The sequence below is a fragment of the Bos indicus genome, chromosome 14 (genome assembly GCF_029378745.1).
Source record: "Bos indicus isolate NIAB-ARS_2022 breed Sahiwal x Tharparkar chromosome 14, NIAB-ARS_B.indTharparkar_mat_pri_1.0, whole genome shotgun sequence".
NCBI lineage: Eukaryota > Metazoa > Chordata > Mammalia > Artiodactyla > Bovidae > Bos > Bos indicus.
The window spans coordinates 64,660,020-64,679,268 of NC_091773.1; the positions used below are offsets into that span (position 1 = coordinate 64,660,020).

Genomic DNA, 19,249 nt, shown 5'->3' on the forward strand with positions numbered 1-19,249 from the left:
TGAGGAGGCCTTACAAATAGCTGTGAGAAGAAGAGAAGCAAAAAGTAAAGGAGAAAAGGAAAGATATACCCATTTGAATGCAGAGTTCCAAAGAATAGCAAAGAGAGATAAGAAAGCCTTCCTCAGTGATCAATGCAAAGAAATAGAGGAAAACAATAGAATGGGAAAGACTAGAGATCCCTTTAAGAAAATTAGAGATACCAAGGGAATATTTCATGCAAAAATGTGCACAATAAAGGACAGAAATGGTATGGACCTAACAGAAGCAGAAGATACTAAGAAGAGGTGGCAAGAATACACAGAAGAACTATACAAAAAAGATCTTCATGACCCAGATAATCATGATGCTGTGATCACTCATCTAGAGCCAGACATCCTGGAATGTGAAGTCAAGTGGGCCTTAGGAAGGATCACTACGAACAAAGCTAGTGGAGATGATGGAATTCCATCGAACTATTTCAAATCCTGAAAGATGATGCTGTGAAAGTGCTGCACTCAATATGCCAGCAAATTTGGAAAACGCAGCAGTGGCCACAGGACTGGAAAAGGTCAGTTTTCATTCCAATCCCAAAGAAAGGCAATGCCAAAGAGTGCTCAAACTACTGCCCAGTTCCACTCATCTCACACGCTAGTAAAGTAATGCTCAAAATTCTCCAAGCCAGTCTTCAGCAATATGTGAACCGTGAACTTCCAGATGTTCAAGCTGGATTTAGAAAAGGCTGAGGAACCAGAGATCAAATTGCCAACATCCGTTGGATCACAGAAAAAGCAAGAGAGTTCCAGAAAAACATCTACTTCTGGCTTTATTGACTATGCCAAAGCCTTTGACTGTGTGGATCACAACCCTAATGGCATACATTTGTTAAGGGAAAAAAAAAAATGAATCTCAGATTAATTCAGTAAATTAAAGAAAAATTCAGAGGTATTCACAAGTAGGGCATACCAAGTTTAAAATCTAGATCTTTGAGGGGAAAATAAACAAAAGTTCTTGGGAGTAAGTGAGAGAAGAAATTCTAGAATTAAGCAACCTTAAGAAGAATGTCTTGCCTTTGGTTCCCTGAGATACAAATCTGGGATGTATTAGCAAAAATGGCTGGGAGTATCTCAATAAGCATAAGTATGAAATAAACACTTGGAAAGTGTTTGTTTTCTATTTGGCTTGTGCTGCATTGCATGAGGTTTCATGGTATCTGATGCTACTGTGTGAACCTTCCATAGTAAAACTTGCTGAGAATTAAAAATGCAGTGGAAAAAGTCACCCATTGCTGTCATAGCAAATGGTTGGGCTTATTACAGAAGAGTTTTCCAAATGACCCTTCTTCCTCACCTTTGTCTTTCATTTTATTTGCCTATTTTATACTTAAGGATACCTGTATCACTTTATGCTTTATATAGACCATGCTAGTTCTAATTTTAGTTGTGGCCAGTTTGCAGTTTGATTAGCAAAGTAGTCTTTTATTCTCTTTTCTTCTTATTTTTATACAGAAAACATATTATTGTTTATACTATTTGATAAATATTATTAAAAGATGGTGAAGAGAGTTTCTCTTTTTTGTTTTTATATAAAACAATATTATTACTAGGATTTAACCTTATTAATAAAAGGAGAGCTAAGAAGAGATAATTTTTCCAATGAGGAGTCTAATTTTTCTTCCTCTGTGCAAACAACTCACCGATTTTGAGTGATATGTACACAGAAACAGGTAAAAACCACAATGATTTCTAGTAGGAAATGGCCATTAGTATTTTTTAATTTATTAATTTTATGGCCATTAGTATTTTTGAAATCAGTAATTTTGTAGAAGATGTTTTGGCTACAGAGAAATTGTGTCTTATAAAAGGGCTACTGATGCATGTCAGCGACTATTGTCTGTGCAACCTGGCCTTTTTCTGCTTCCTATCATCTCTGTTTTCTTCTTTGAAGTTGTTGGAACAGCCCTACCTTGCTACCACCATCATTCCACTATCTCCAACCCAATGTTTATTGGTAATATGCACATTTATAATACCTGAGTCGTTTGTCTCTTAATGAAGTAATGCCTTATTTTTCTCAAACAAAAGAAAATGCCTACTCAAAGAAGTCCATTTGAGTAGAATCAGAGCTTCATAGAATATTAGACCTAGAAGAGAACTTAGAAAACTAAAAGACTATAACGGCCTTACTTTACAGTTGAGGAAATTGAAGCCATAGAGAAAAAAAAATGGCCTTGCAGTTGTCACACAGGATACAAAGCCCTGTGTCCTATGAAACAAGACTAAATTAGCAAAATCATACTTCTAAAACAACCACCACATAAACCACGATTCTCTGTTTGATATTAGGGGAGTTATCTGTCTTTACTATACACAATAAAGCCAGGAGCTATTTTATAGAAAATGAAAATCATGGGCTCGGCATAGGGTTTTGGGGTGAATGAATAAATTAATGACCATTAGTATTTCTTTGCTTATACAGAAGTTTGTTTCATTTTTTCTTTCTTAGATAATGAATTTAAGTGGTGGCTGGGGAAAGATTCTCCATGAGCAACTTGATGCAGCTGTTCTAATCGAAATTCAGAAGCATGTCCTAAATAGACTAGAAAATGTTTGGTTGCCGTTGTTTCTTGCAAGTAAACAGTTTGCGGCGCGTCAAAAGATAAAGGTATATAAGTTAATATAAACTTGGGATAGCAACTGACAGCACCTCTCAAAACATTAAATGTGCGTACCTGTTGACTCAGCTATTGTACTACTGTGGCATAGTGGTTAAGAGCTGAGAGTCACACTTCTCAAGTTTTAATCTCTACACTGCCACATATTAATTGTACAATACTACGTTTTATAAACCTTAGTTTTCTCATTTGGGAAAAAATGGAGTTATTAAGAGTAATAGCTTCATAAGATTGTTATGAAGAGGAAATGATATATGTGTAGTTTCTTAGAATGGTGCCTGGCACACAGCAAACAGTCACATATTGTCTTAATGTAGTTGCTATTTTTTATATTAGTATTGAGTCTTCATATAAATGGACAAGGGTATACAAATGGGAATAATCAAATGAATAATCATAATTCCATACTGTGGAAAACTATGCAGATTTCCATATAAAATGAGATTATAAAAATGAGATTTCTACAAATATTGATGATGAAACATGTTATTTACTGAGTGAAACAAGCAGGATCAGAGCAATCAAACATAGAAGACAATCCCATTATATATGCTTATATCTCTATACATGTCTATGCATTTCTCTCTCCTCTCTATCTCTATTTATGTTTAAAAGCAAAGATCAAAAAAGGATCTACCTCCTGGGAATGGGTATGGGGAGTGAGAAAGATTTTTACTTTGTACAGTAGGGTTTTTGTTGTTGTTGCTTTACTTCGTTTAGTTTGTGTTTTATAAGAAGCAGGTATTGCTTTGATAATTTTAGATGTCATTATCACATCCAAAATCAGGCAAACCTGATCTTTACAAAATGAATACAAGGAGTAAAGAACATGTAATTCTGGAGTTTAGTGTGCAAAGCACATGCTATTAGTATTGACCAGGAAGGATGTTAAAAACCTGCCTTCCATATTTAATTTATCAAACACTTTGAGTCTTACTTATCTGGAAAGATCCTTAGTCTTCTGAGCACTTTAAGTTATGGAAAACACAGTACAGCTGGAAACATGGAACTTACAGTCTAATCAAGACTATGGGTTTTCCAGTGGTCATGGATGGATGTAAGAGTTGGACTGTGAAGAAAGCTGAGCCAAAGAATTGATGCTTTTGAACTGAGGTGTTGGAGAAGACTCTTGAGAGTCCCATGGACTGCAAGGAGATCCAGCCAGTCCATCTTAAGGGAAATGGGTCCTGGGTATTCATTGGAAGGACTGATGTTGAAGCTGAAACTCCAATACTTTGGCTACCTGATGTGAAGAGCTGACTCATTTGAAAAGACCCCGCTGCTGGGAAAGATTGAGGGCAGGAGGAGAAGGGGACGACAGAGGATGAGATGGCTGGATGGCATCACTGACTCAATGGACATGGGTTTGGGTGGACTCTGGGAGTTGGTGATGGACAGGGAGGCCTGATGTGCTGCGGTTCATGGGGTCACAAAGAGTCAGACATAACTGAGCCACTGAACTGAACTGACAGTACGGGGGAGAAGACCTGACTTGTTTTAAGCAGAAAGTTCATGGAAATAAGCTTTGGGACAATTCAGATTTCCTCATTTCCTTTCTTCAGCAAACTCTAATTGTCTATCCAAAGCCAAGTAAAAAGATATTTGGCTTACTAATCTTGTTTACCATGTTTTCTCACTATGATTATCACAGTAATATTTATTCTAATTTACAGCTCCTTCCTGATTTAGCAATTCTTTGGGTGGCCAACAGCATACACTGATTCTGGCAGCCTTAAGCAAAGACAAAGGGGAAGGGAGATCAAGAATTTGTAATAAAGTTATGCTGGAGCATCTCACACACTCAGGGGAAGAGTTGACACCCAAGCTTTATTTCTAAAGCTGGCCAGGGGCCAGGACAGCCCTGGGAACTCAGCAAAAAGACTTCTCACATCTTTTCTCCACCATGTAGCTACCAAGAGACTCAGCAGCAGTGATTCCAGTCCCTGTCTTTCTATGTCAGCTCCTGGATCTACCTGCTATTGAGGAGAGTTGCCGAGCACAGACTTGGCAAGGGTGGTTCCCCCAAATGGAAAATACTGTGAACAGGCAATAACCTTAAGAATTGTCTACTGTGTTCCCTCCCTGTATTGAGTAACTTTTGTACTTTTTTTTTTTTTAGTCCAGCCTGATTCTTTCTATTACAATTTTTACAGTGTTGTGTTGGTTTTTGCCATACAACAACACAGATCAGCCAGAATTATACATACCTGCCCTCCCTTCCTAGCCTCCCTCCCCTCCTGCCATCCCGTCCCTCCCAGTCATCACAGAGCCCCAGATTCTCACCAGCTATCCATTAGTTGTGGCTGGAGAATAGCACAAAAATCTGGGAAGTCTTAATTATCTTTCCAGCTTCAGTTTCCATGTGACTCAAAGTTGTCTACCTTTGGGGCAGTACACTCAGGTATCATTATCTCCATTTTGCAGATGAGGAAACTTCAGAGAATTTGAGTGACTTGCCCAAGGACCTGGGCAGGGCTTCCATTTCTAAGTCTTAATCCTCTTTGTCCTGTTTTCTCTCTCATCCACACTGACCTTTAAAAACAAATATTTTTGATTGCATCAGGTCTTGGTTGTGCCATGCAGAATCTTTTGTTGTAGTATGGGCTCGGTAGTTACAGTAGCATGCAGGGTTAATTGCCCCATGGCATGTGGGATCCTAGTTCCCCAACCAAGGACCAAACCCATGTCCCCTGCATTCAAAGGTGGATTCTTAACCATTGGACCACCCACCAGAGAAGTCCCCCACACTGACCTTTACTGCATTTTTTAAAGCTGTTGAATCAGTGACTTCAACACTGGACATTCTGAATAACTGGATAAAATCAGTGGTTTTGCTTCTAGGTACAGATAAAAGACATAGCTGAAGAGCTTTTACTACAAAAGCGTGAAAGGAAAATTGGAGTCTGGAAGGCAAGTAGTATTTGTTATATTCTTCCTTTTTTAAGTTCCAACTGTCAAAGTATTTTTCTTCCCCTTCCTATACAAAGATCTTCATTGTAGATAATGCTTTCTAAACCAGCAGATGCTGACACTATTCTTAACTGGCTGAAGGACTCTCAGGTAAAGTGTAATTCTACTAGAGCCCTTAAAGATTTCCTTGACCTGCTCAACTCTGGAAGTGTGTGATTGGATTTTAAATATATATTTTTAGTTATTTTGCTTGTGATGGATTTATTGAGACAGGCTGTTTTTCCAGCATGTGGTAGCTTATTTATTACTGGGAGTAGATTACACAAAAAGAATGAGGAGTATGCAGCGGAATCAGTAACTTAAATTATCTTACATTATCCTCTTCATTTAGAAGTACATTTTAACTTTAAAAGAATTAAGATAACTGTCATTTTGGTGATTATTTAAACCACTATAATATGATACCTTCTTAGAAATTGCCTATTTTTCTTCTTAACAAGAATGATAAACACAGTCTTCTTTTTGAGCCTACAAATTTATTTGTATTCATCCTTCTGTAGGTCTTGATAAAATGTCAAACTAGACCCAGGTGACCTTCTACAATCTAGCAAAGATAAAATCTGTTAGACTACTAGAGGAGTATATGTATCAGTTAGGATGTTTTTTTTCTGTGTTTTCTTCTCAAAAGGAAATAGTCTTATATTTGTCCCTTTTATATATTTTTCAAAATGCTAAATAGAATGGGCTTATATTTCATATTATTGTGCATTATATATTATGTTATTTTCTGTTTAGTTAAATTATGGGTTTTAGTTAAATTACTAAGTTTTAGTATCTTAAGAAGCAGGTCTTAAAACATTATTTGTTGAGTGGGTTTTAAATAAACATCCCAGTCTAATACATAGTTGTTCCTATTTATAGGGCTATAATTTTAATATGGACCATCTGGTAAGGGTCTTAACTTTTTGTCCTTGAAACTCCACATGTGGCTCACTAAAATTGTGATAGACATCTATTCACTTTATCTGCGATGAAGGCACCACCATTCATCTCGACTGCTTGGAGCTGCGTTCACTTTGCAGTTTCCACCTCAGCAGTCACCCTCAAAGTCTTTCTCTGTAAAGCCCCTACTCCCCCAGGCAAAATTAGTTACTCCTTCCTTTGTGTTCCCATAGACTTTTTACATAGCTCTCTTAAACACTTTTATCGTTGGTCACATATGATTTGTTTCAAGAAACTTAGCTTACGCATTGTCAGTAACGGATATTTATTATGTATAATGGATATTTGTCATTGATTTTACTATAATTCCTAAGTTCATCCAAAAAATTGCCTTTAGAATGATGCTTCCTGGCATGGTTGTAGGCTAACCTCAGATTTTGGGAACTTCAATAAATTTATCAAATGTAAAAAAATCTATTCAGTAAATTGAATAAAACCTATTATGTTTTTTAATCTGAGAGGCTAAAGAGGGGGTGAATATGTGACCTAAAATGGTCAAGGTAAAAAAAGTAGACATAATAGGAGTTCCCTGGTAGTCTAGCAGTTAAGTATCCACCTGCCAACACAGAGGACTCAGGTTTGATCCCTGGTCCGGAGAGATTACACATGTTGTGGGCGACTAACCCCCTGTGCCAGGACTGCTGAGCCTGCACACCCTAGAGCCCATGCTCCACAAGAGAAACCACTGCAGTGAGACGCCATCGCACCGTAACTGGAGAGGAGCCCCGCTCACAGCAACTAAGACCCAGCACAGCCAGAAGGAAGTAAAGAAAGAAAAGTATATCAAGAAAAGCAGACATCATATACTTCAAAACTGAGAAGATATAAAATAAGTAATGCCTTTATAAAAGTAATGCCTTTATAGTAAAATAGTATGTCTTTTCTGTTGTGTAAAGTGAATCCTGGGTCAGAGAAAGTTTATCATCAAAAATATGCATTAATAGTTTCATTTCTTCTTGTTATTAATTATTAATAGTAATTTATTATTAAAATAATATAAAGATGCCCCACCTAAAAACTTGGTCTTTTGGGAATTCCCTGGTAGTCCAGTGGTGAGGACTCAGGGCTTTCATGGCTCTGCCCCAGGTTCGATCCCTAGTTAGGAAACTAAGATCCCACAAGCCCACAGCCAGAATCCAAAGCCAAAAACAAAGACAAAAAACCCCCATTATCTTTCTAGGATAGAATTATAGTGAAGCTCCACAGTAAATTTCCTATTTAAATTATAATAGGATTAATTGGTAATTTTTCCTACAATTTTTTAAAAAATATCTTAAATGTTAAACTGCTTTTACTTTTGGAAAGTCAGGAAAATTATATATTAATATATAACATCTAGTATACATAATTATAAAATAATATATAATCATAACATCGTGATTACTTTGTTGTGTTTAAGCACAGAATTCATACTATATACCCAAATGTAGTTTTTCACCATCTCTCAAACTCTAATGATTATTAACATTCTCAGTCCTCTGTAATATAATCATATGTTCTAAGTCATCCAATCATTTCATTTTCTCCCCATCTCTTAAAAAAATGATGCCATAAAAATATAAAGGAGACAAAAGGGAGAAGAAAAGAGAGGGGAATTTGCCAAATTCTCTTTATCCATGCTATAAATTTCAAAAGCCCAAAACAAAGGAGATAGAAGTTGGTAATTTTTAGCCTAATAAATGATTTTATTATTAATTTTTAGAACACAGCTAATTTTATGTATTCTCTGATTTGGACAGCCTGTGGAGAGTAAGTGGATATCTTCGTCTTGTGAAATCATTGCTTTCCGTAAAGCTTTATTGAATCCAGTTACTGCAAGACAATTTCAACGCTTTGTGGCTCTAAAAGGAGATTTATTGGAAAATGGGGTGCTCTTTTGGCAAGAAGTACAAAAATATAAGGTATTGTATTAGAAGCTGGAGAAAACCACCTCTTTTAAAGGAGGAAGTGCATTAACATATCAGATTCCTAACTATATGGACAAGATTTGTATCCTGACTTGATGTCTTCATCAGTTAGTTCAGTTCAGTTCAGTCGTATCCGACTCTTTGCGACCCCATGAATCGCAGCACGCCAGGCCTCCCTGTCCATCACCAACTCCCGGAGTTCACCCAGACTCACGTCCATCGAGTCAGTGATGCCCTCCAGCCATCTCATCCTCTGTTGTCCCCTTCTCCTCCTGCCCCCAATCCCTCCCAGCATCAGAGTCTTTTCCAATGAGTCAACTCTTCACATGAGGTGGGCAAAGTACTGGAGTTTCAGCTTCAGCATCATTCCCTCCAAAGAAATCCCAGGGCTGATCTCCTTCAGAATGGACTGGTTGGATCTCCTTGCAGTCCAAGGGACTCTCAAGAGTCTTCTCCAACACCACAGTTCAAAAGCATCAATTCTTTGGCACTCAGCCTTCTTCACAGTCCAACTCTCACATCCATACATGACCACAGGAAAAACCATAGCTTTGACTAGATGGACCTTTGTTGGCAAAGTAACGTCTCAATATGTAAATACTGAGGTATTTATTGTCTGTATTAGATATATTTATTATTGTATAGTGAAGAGTAAGAGTTAGCCTTGAAATGATGGTATTAGATTTTTCAGGGTTTCACATATATTATATTCTAATGAGAATCTTCCTGAAAAGTTTTAACTATGTTTTTGCATATTACTTATCTATAAATGTACATTTTTTTCCTGAAGATACTCATATTCAGCACTTTAACCAAGGCTTCTTTACAAAAATTCCTCCTAACCATATTTGCAGCAATAGTGTTCAAAGATAATGGATTACAGAGAAATAAACCATCAGAAATGAAAGAGGCTTCTCTATCAGAATGGCCAAATTCTTAACAAAATAAGTGAAAGAGCAAGCTGTTAGCTATCAAAGCAGTTTATTATCAGGCTTAATTATTTGATGGAATCTCTGCATTGAAGAGAAGGAAAGGACTCTCTAGGTTATATAACCTAGATTTGAAAACGGGAATGTTGTCTCGAAATACATAAGAGTAGACATCCCTGCTCCCAAGGTAAGCAGGCTCATTACCTTGCCATCAGCCTGTTTAATCCCATTTTTATAAAAGTAGGGAGTAAAAATAAAACTGGAATTCAAGACAATAAGGCTTTCCGTTGAACTATGATCTAAGCACGGATTGCAGTGTGTGGTAAGTCGCTTTAGTTGTGTCTGATTCTGTGCAACCCTGTGGACTGTAGCCCACCAGGCTGCTCTGGCCGTGGGATTCTCCAGGCAAGAATACTGGAGTGGGTTGCTATTCCCTTCTCCAGGCAGGGATTATGCGACACTAATACTCTGCATCATGTTTATTCTATATAGTTAGTAGTTGCTCAATACCATTTTGCTTTCAGACTTTCTCCAGCATTCCATGAAACTGTTTTCTACTCTTTTCTGTTATCCACAGTTTTTGTACCTTTCTCAACACAAAAATTTCTCCAAGGGGAAAAAAAAAAAGTATTTTGAGATATAAGTTCTTTCAAAATCTATCACAAGATAAATAATATTAAAATAATTTTTTTGAAAATTAAAAAGGGGGTAGATTCTGTTTTCCAGAACAGGAAATTATTATGGTCTTTAAGCTAAAATGAATACGAGTAGGTCCAACCCTGTTACGACAAAAGGTAAGGAGATAAGCTGTGCAAAATAAGCATTTAAAAAAAAACAGAGACTCATACATAGTCAACCCTTTGTGACTGTCACTCCTCCAAAGCTGCCCTTGGTCTTCATTTAAATATCTTTTCTGTGGTGTAGAATGGGGGACATGTAATCCTATATAGTTATTAAAAATCATGCTATTGAAGTGAATGTGTTTATTCAGTAAGTATTTACTAAATGCTAGATTGCAGAAATTTAAAAAATGGATATAATATATTGTCTTCCCTCGAGGAGGGGAATCATCCATGAAAACAAAATATGATGAAATAACGTTGATTATAATCCATATTCTAACTGGTTATAATTTTGATACAGTGGAGGGGATGATTCAGGGGTGGTGGTAGGTCAGGGAGGTCTCAGCAGAAGTGGTGATTCTTACAGAGAACTCTACTCAGTCCTCTGTAACGATTTATGTAGGAAAAGAATCTTTAAAAAGAAGTGGTTATATGTATATGTATAACTGATTCACTTTGCTGTACTCCTGAAACTAACATAACATTGTAAATCAACTCTACTCCCAAGAAAAATTTTTCAAAAAAAGAAGTGATGATACTTGAATTAGGTCTTGAGGAAGTTTGCCAGAAAGAAACCTAGCAAGTCTTAACTGAGCTCATTTTTATATGGCTTACTCATACTAAGTGTTTATGTCTGTCAGAGATTATCTTAATGCTTTTCACGTGATAACTACCTTATCCTTTATAAGAATCCTAGGTCAAAGCTGTTAATTCTCACCATTCTACAGATGAAGAAACTAAGGCACAGAAAAGTTAAACTTCTGCGCCTCATACAGCTAACTAAGTAGTAGAGCTGGAATTTGAGCCAAGACATTCTATTGCTAAAGCTTGTGGCCTTAACCACTAAGTTATACTCCCTCCCAGGGACGATTGTAATAATATGCAAAGGGGTGGCTCCTATGATCTTAATCAGAGATAGTTCTGAATTGTGAAAAGCTGGAAAGAACTATGATGTTGAACAGCAGGACATTGCTTACTTTAATTACAATACATCTATGCATGAGAATACTCTGAAGGCATTACAAATTTGCTGTTGGAAGATTAATCAGTGATGGGAAAAATATCTTCATCTTACTGATTTTTTAAAACCTAGCTACTAGAAAGCAGTATGATTTAATATAAAGTGTGTGTGTGTGTGTGTGTATATCCCCAAAGAGAAAAGACTGGAAGGATATATACATCCAGCAAACACTTGCTGAGCATCTACCAAGGGCCAGGCTAAAACCTGTGATCAAGCCTTTCCTCTCAGGGCTTGCAGTGTTAGAGGAGGGACAGACAAGTGACGGAGCAGGTGGTTAAGCGAGTGTGAGCAGTGCAACGGCTGGGAGACGCACGGGTGCAGTGAAGTCCCTGAGCTGGCCACCACCTAGACCGAGGCAGACACGGAACGTTTATTAGAGGACAGTACAGTTGACCCTTGAACAGCAAGGGTTTGAACTGCGAGGTCCACTTAATATCTGAGTTTTTTTCAACAAATTCAGACTACAGTACTTCACAGTCCACTGTTGTTTGAATCCACAGGTGTGGAAACACAGATACAGATGGCCAACTGTAAAGTTATGTGTGGATTTTCAATTGCAAGGGCGGGGTTGGTGCCCTAACCACCCGCCACCCCCGGCCCGTGTTCAAGGGTCGACTGTGTGCTTAAACTGAGACCTTAACAATAAGTAAAAGTGAACTCAGCTAATGGTAGAGTAGGGCATAAAAACCAGAAAAAATACCAGGTTGGATTCTGTCTAAATTCTGACTCTACACTCTCAAAATTAACATTGTATAATTTCACAAATTTGTTTTTATTTCACAATCCTTATATTTCCATAATAATAAAAAACCAGGATCATTGTAAAGCAACTATACTCCAATACAAATTAATTTAAAAAATAATAATTAACTCAGCTCACCAAATATATGATAATTTCACTAGTAACAGCAAAAAATTTAATTTGGGGTAACATAGCAAGCATGTGTTATAAATAGGCATTTTCTGAGGGAATACTAAATTGCATAAAAATGCTAACTGTTGTCTCAGTGTAACATTTATATCAAGATTTTTCACATATAATTTATGCCAAACTTATAACTTATTTATGTAATGTTTTATATGGCAAACACCAGAAATTTTCTTTAACTGTCCTTAAGACCGTTATTATAATGCCTGTCATACAGTGAGCACTTAATAAATGCTGGCTAATTTCTGGCCTAGAATTACAAGTTTCCAAACTTTTGTGTTTTCTAGTGATTTAGAGAACAATATCTTTAGCAAAGAAACGTCATAATTCAAGCTCAGCTACCCTCTTTGTCTTAAAAAGTGATAGCCTTACATCTCTGACATAAAACTGGGTCTTTTATCATTACGTATATCATTACTATATTTAAATTCTTTAGCTATAAAGATGATAATGTAATAGGTTATCTGAAAAAATATAGATACTGAGATACATAATAATACACCTATTAAATACAGCATTCCCATTAATATGCTAGCATTTTTGAGTCTAAATCACCTTGGCATAGAAGCAGTTATGGTGGAAAAAGCTTTTGCATCCACTTGTAACTTGAGTTAGGTGCTTGTTCTCCATTGTGCCACTTACTTAGCTATCTCAGATTGGAATCATGTGTTTTCGTGCTTCTCATCCTGTAGATATTGAGCCTTTAAAGGACAGGTACTGTGTCTTGGGGCTCACCTCAAGGTCTGGCATATTGCAGGTACTTAATATGAATTTGTTAAATGAGTCAAAGCAGACACTAAAGCTGCTTCTTTGCCAGGAGAAGAAGCAACCAGGATTAAAATGAAATCTGTGTTTACTTAAGGTATATGTGTCAAAGTCTTAGGTTCCTTTAAAAGGCAAAGATTGACCGAATGAGTCAATGAACATGACGCACAAAGACATGAAGACACAGGCTAGGAGCAAAAAAGAAAAACAGTCTTAGGTTCTTCAAATCCAAGAAAAATGAAATCTCTGATTTTTAAGATAGTCTTGACATGTCCCAGTACTCTCTTGACCTGAAGTTACAATTATATTAACTTAAAGACATATTGATGTATTCTGTAAAGTGTTCTATTAATGCATAGAGTCGGACACGACCGAGCGACTTCACTTCACTTATAAAGTGTTCTATTAATGCATTAATCACGTATTGATCTATCTTTCCTCCTTGTTTAGGACTTGTGCCATTCTCATTGTGATGAGTCTATCATATACAAGAAGATTATGACTATTATCAACTGCTTTATTAATTCCAGCATCCCCCCAGCTTTACAAATTGACATTCCAGTAGAGCAAGCCCAGAAGATTATTGAACACAGGAAGGAGTTGGGACCATATGTATTCAGAGAGGCACAGGTAAGAAATCAGGGCATGTAGTAAGCATACTTTAAAATAGATTAGTAGTCTAGATATTCTTTTAAAGTTTTTGTATTATTCATATTTGGCAAGGTTTGAATCCTCCTAATCCTGGGATTTATTCTATTTAATTAGAAAAATGTTGCCAATGCCACATAACATAGAAACTAGTAACTTGCTATTTTGCTGATGGTAATATACAGCAAGTAAATTTTTAAAATTCTATATACTTTGACTTTGCATGGTTATCATTTTATTTCTAATTTATAAATCCCCAACTAATTTCTCCTTCCTTTCCCACCATTCATATTTCCTTTTAAAATATCTGCTACCACAAGAAATGTGTAAATTATGTGTGTCCCAAGATTTGTGTATTTTTAAAAGTTGGAATATTCACATAGCTCATAAAGTAAGTGAGAGGAGATTTAAGTACCCAACCAACATAAAGTACACAAGCTCATGAAAGGAAAATCATGCCTGTTAACCTGCTCAAGTTACTTCTCTTTAAGATAAATAATAGAAAACAGTGATTTGCTGAACATAGTTTATTTGCATTTTGAAAAGCCTTTTAGTGATGTTGTTCCTGAAAAATGATTAAGAAAAATAAATTATAATAGGGGTAATAGGGAAGGCCCTGTCATGATTTAAGTGATATGAAACAGAGATTTAGGGTATGAATGCCCTTGAGCATGGAAAAAGACCATTATTCCTTAACATTTTCATTTGCAAGCCAGCTGTGTTCTAAGTCCTAAAAGGAACCGAAAGCAGACTCACCATCCAAATTATGCATTAAAATAGGGAAAAATATAGACAAATGATTGATGATCTGCTAGGGAGAAACAGAAAACATGGTGTCAGAATTGTAGCATCTGTTAATGAGAAGATCACTTAGCCTAGCCCGGTCTCTTGATGGCCAGGCCAAGGCTTGCCCATCCAGATCACAGCCTCGAGGCTGACGGTGAGCGTCTTGAGCTGCTTATGTTGGTTGGTTCTGCCACACTGTCCAGGGAGTGCAGCCAGGGAACTTTACTGGAGTCCTTTAGTTTATGCCTCTGTCTCATTTCCCAAAACAAAGTCCCAGATATATCTTAAATATAATCTTTAGGGTATCAGAGAACAAGAGAATATTTAGGGGCCTCACCTCACCAGGTCTATTGTTTCCGTGTTCCCTAAGGAAGCTCAGAGAAGGACATACCTCCTACCCAGGTGTGCAAGCCAGAGATCTGGTTGCACCTTCATGTCTTCTCTCTCCTTTGTTCCCTGACCTTCGGTGATCTTCAGTCACTAACATGTATCCATTTGTCTCCTTATCTGTTACTCTATCTACTTTTCTCCAACTCCATGCCACTACCTCAGTTTATGCCTGCAGTGTCTCACATTGATTACCAAAATTCCCTGCCCCTAGACTCTCTCGAAACCATTTAACTTACTGCAGATGGAGCCATCTTTTTCAAAATGTGTACTTGATCATGTCACTTCTCTGCTCTCAATTTCAACTACTCCCATTGTCCTCAGACTGGAGACCATATTCCTTCATCGATATCTCTTTAAGCAGATACCTTTCCACTCACTGCCATCTATCTCTGTCTTACTGAAATATTAGATTTTTTACTTTTATTTGTTTGTTTATTTTGGCTGCACAGCATGTGGGATCTTCATTCCCTGACCAGGGATTGAACTTGCATCCCTGCATTGATTTTATTTTATTTTTTTGCTTTATTTTGGCCACACAGCATTCAGGATCTTAGTTCCCCAGTCAGGGATCAAATTATGCCCCCTACAGTGGAAGTGTGGTGTCTTAATCACGGACCACCAGGGAAGGCCCACTGAAATACTTGTACTTCCATAGAAAGGCAATAGTACCCCACTCCAGTACTCTTGCCTGGAAAATCCCATGGATGACGGAGCCCAGTAGGCTGCAGTCCATGGGGTCGCTAAGGGTGGGACATGATTGACCGACTTCACTTTCACTTTTCACTTTGACGCACTGGAGAAGGAAATGGCAACCCACTCCAGTGTTCTTGCCTGGAGAATCCCAGGGATGGGGAAGCTTGATGGGCTGCCGTCTATGGGGTTGCACAGAGTCAAACACGACTGAAGTGACTTAGCAGTAGCAACAGCAGGCATTTCACCGGAGAGGGCAATGGCAACCCACTCCAGTACTCTTGCCAGGAGAATCCCGTGGACAGAGGAGCCTGGTAGGCTACAGTCCATGGGGTCACTAAGAGTTGGACATGATTGACGAGACTTAGCAGCAGCAGCAGCAGAGAAGCCTTACTTTCTTCCCTCCAGAGCTTTTCACAGTCTCATCTTCTCTCCTTTATGCTTCTGTGATATCCTGTGTTTGTCCCTGTTGGAACACTTATCATACAAATTTGAAAATAGCTGTTCTCATGCTTGACTTTCCCACTGGACTGTAAGGTCTTTGAGAATAGGGACTGTTTCTTATTTGCTGCTGTGGCCTGCATACCTAGCACAGAATAGACACTATCATTTTTGAAAACATGAATGAATGATGTGAGATCAAACATGAGAGAAATAGCTCAAATTGGCAATAGAGCAACGTTGCGTAAAAGGACTGAAGAGTAAATAAAAGCTGTTGCCTCTTTTAGTATTGCTTTCACTTGTAACATCTGCCTTTCCCCCACCTGCATTCCTAATAGCTTAGAAGTTTTTGTCACTCAGCCATATTTTCACTGACACTCTTCACTCATGCTGCAGCCATTGCCCATCCACTGGCAATGTGGGAAATAGCTCCATATTTATTAAAAAATTTTCTAACAGTCTGGTTGTCTTTTAAGGTTCTGGAGGTACAGGGCAATTTTCATGAATAACATGAATGTTATTAACTGCAACTTTTAGAAATAGAGCATTTGTTTTTCAGCCACCCTGTTCTGCACACAGGATCTTAGTTTCCCGACCAGGGATCAAACCCATACCCCCTGCACTGGAAGTGTGGACCCCTAACCACTGAACTTCCAAGGGATTCCCAGAAATAGAGAGATTTTATGTCTGCCTTGAAATATTGTGCCCTAATAGGGTAACTTTTACTGGGAAGCCTTCTAGGTGACAAATACATTTGAGAGCTGGAAATGACTCAGGTTTTGGAGAGAGAACTGAGAAGTAGGGTCAATAGTTGGTAAATGGAGGTGGAAGAGGAATGTTTAAGTTTAAGAAATTCATATAAAAACTACCGTGATCCTTTAACATTGGAGCAGGGGATTACTTAAAGCATGGCGTGCATGCTATGTTGCTTCAGTCATATCCGATTCTTTGTGACCCTGTGGACCGTAGCCTGCCAAGGAATTCTCCAGGCAAGAATACTGGAATGGATTGCCATTTCCTCTTCTAGGGGATCTTCCAGACCCAGGGATCGAACCTGAGGCTCTTATGTCTCCTGTTTTAGCAGGAGGGTTCTTTACCATTAATGCTACCTGGAAAGCCCCAAAATCCATGGTAGATAAATGGAAATGAAAACTTTTTTAAAGCCTACACTTCGTCAAATAAAGTATCTTTAGCTTTTGTGTTCACAATCCCAAGAGGCTATAGAATTCAGTGACAAGATGGTATCGTAAAGGGAGTAAATAATTATAGAATTACTAATGATATTCATGTACAGAAAGGAGTGATGAAATGTATCATGATGTTCAGGACTCTGTTGATCACTGCAGCATTTACTTTCTAAAAACTCCACTTTCCTGCTGAAAAGTTGGCTTAGAGCCTAATGGGATGGTTCATTTTTCTCCAGGGCATTAGGTAAAGTCCATTCCCAGCAACAAGATGTTGGACTTGATCTGATGTGGCAAGTCCTACCTTCTTGGAAGTAACGTATGCCTCTGGAACTAATGGAAAAACTTGGCATGAAAATTTGAGCAACAATTCTTATCTCTATAAATATCACAATTAATCACTTAATGTAGAGTATCCTCATAGAAAGCATTTGTCCAGGATACCACTCTGCTTTTTAAATGTTACTTTTCTTGCTCTCACATAAAAGAGAGATTGTATCATTTAAAAGTTACTCAAGATTTATTCTTAGATCTGCAGCTTTGTTTAAGAGCTTTTCCAGAGGCAAAATGGTATTTCCTTTCTCTAAAAGAAGGGAAAGGGGGGGTGGAGAGGAGTCCCCCTTGATGAACTGAATATTTGGAATACTTGCATAAAACAGCCGAGTGTGTGGCAGATCTACTGGTATAAGTTTTAAAAGAAAACATATATTTCTTATTTAAAAAGACCTAATGGATTCTTTATTAATACAATCAATTGGTTAGGGAAACATAAAGTATAAAGTGACTTTTAACTGTATTTAAGTGTATGTTTTTTTAAAAGAAAGACTTCTCGTTGGTAGTAAAAAAACATTGATGATAAGCATGTGCCAAGCTAAACTATACCAAGATGTCTGGAGACAATAAGTTGGAGGAAACATGCTGTATATTAAAGATAGAATAGTTAATCCATTATTATGGTGAATTAGAGTTAAAATTGGTACATTTGTATAAAATTGTAATCTGAGACATACTTTGTTTTTTATACAGATGACAATTTTTGGAGTTCTGTTTAAATTTTGGCCTCAGTTCTGTGAGTTTAGGAAGAACTTAACTGATGAAAAAATTATGAGTGTTTTGGAGAGAAGACAAGAATATAGTAAGCAGAAAAAGAAAATGGCAGTCATAGAAGATGAAAAATTTGTAAAGGTGAGACAAGAATCATTTGGGGTTTAATCAGACTTTTTAAAAGGTATGTGATATTGTTATTGAGTCCAAGCTCTCTCTGCTCGCCACACGAAAGGCCAATGAATCTGAGGGGTTGAGGCAAGGAAGAGACATTAATCAGGGAGCCAGCTGACCCAGAAGATGGCAGACTAGTGCCTCAAAATAACCATCTTATTGAGGTCTGGATGCCAGATTTTTATAGAACAGAGACCGGGGGGGTGGGGGGAGACGAGGAAGCAAAATAAAAAAGGCCATTAATCTTGTAAACATCTCCTACAGTGGCAAGCCTCCTGCAGGGGATGTGTTAATTTCTTCTTTCCTGCCGCCTACAGGTGGACAGGGTTCTGAACCCAAAGCACTTTAACAGTTAGGCAGAGGGGCAGGATTCTCTGAGGCAGTCCATTCTGTATGATTATAATAACAAAAGCAACGAAAAGCAAGTCAAAGAAGTGGTTCCAATGTGGACTCAGAATTGGTTTCTTCTCTGCAAATGCTGTGTGTACATTTGTAGAATTTGGGATGAGCAAAAATACAGAGAAGTTATAAAGTATGGATTTTAGTGACTTTTAAGCCTTCAGTCAGAAGTTTCAGACTTGTTTTGAAGTTAAAAAAATTATCTCAAAAATCATCTCATCTATGTACCTCTCTTGGAGAGCACTTTATATTTGTCTTACGAGTAAGTTTTTGCATCTGTCTTTCTCACTGAACTGAGATCCTCAAAGATACCATCTGTCTTATTAAATACTTCCACCACTATCCAGCACATGTTCAATTATTAATCATTATTTACCAAATAAACCTGGGAATGAATGAGATAGTATTATGCACTTGGGACAGCATTTTCAATATTAAAATTAGAGAATGATACACTGACTGTGAAACTTATGAGTTGTAAGTTGCCCAGGCTGCCTCTTTGTCTGTCTGTCATCAATTTATCTCTCTTTATCTATTC

General features: G+C 37.5%; 1 protein-coding gene across 4 annotated transcripts in view; it reads left to right on the forward strand.

The window, feature by feature from the left end:
* Positions 1 to 19,249, forward strand: part of RGS22 (regulator of G protein signaling 22) — a 143,300-nt gene that overhangs the window by 101,487 nt on the left and 22,564 nt on the right. For all 4 annotated transcript variants that reach the window (XM_070803121.1, XM_070803119.1, XM_070803122.1 and 1 more), the window contains 5 exons: positions 2,483 to 2,641; positions 5,493 to 5,561; positions 8,303 to 8,464; positions 13,406 to 13,585; positions 18,121 to 18,279. In XM_070803121.1, coding sequence (XP_070659222.1) covers positions 2,483 to 2,641; positions 5,493 to 5,561; positions 8,303 to 8,464; positions 13,406 to 13,585; positions 18,121 to 18,279 — 729 coding nt within the window. The remainder of the gene's footprint in view (positions 1 to 2,482; positions 2,642 to 5,492; positions 5,562 to 8,302; positions 8,465 to 13,405; positions 13,586 to 18,120; positions 18,280 to 19,249) is intronic.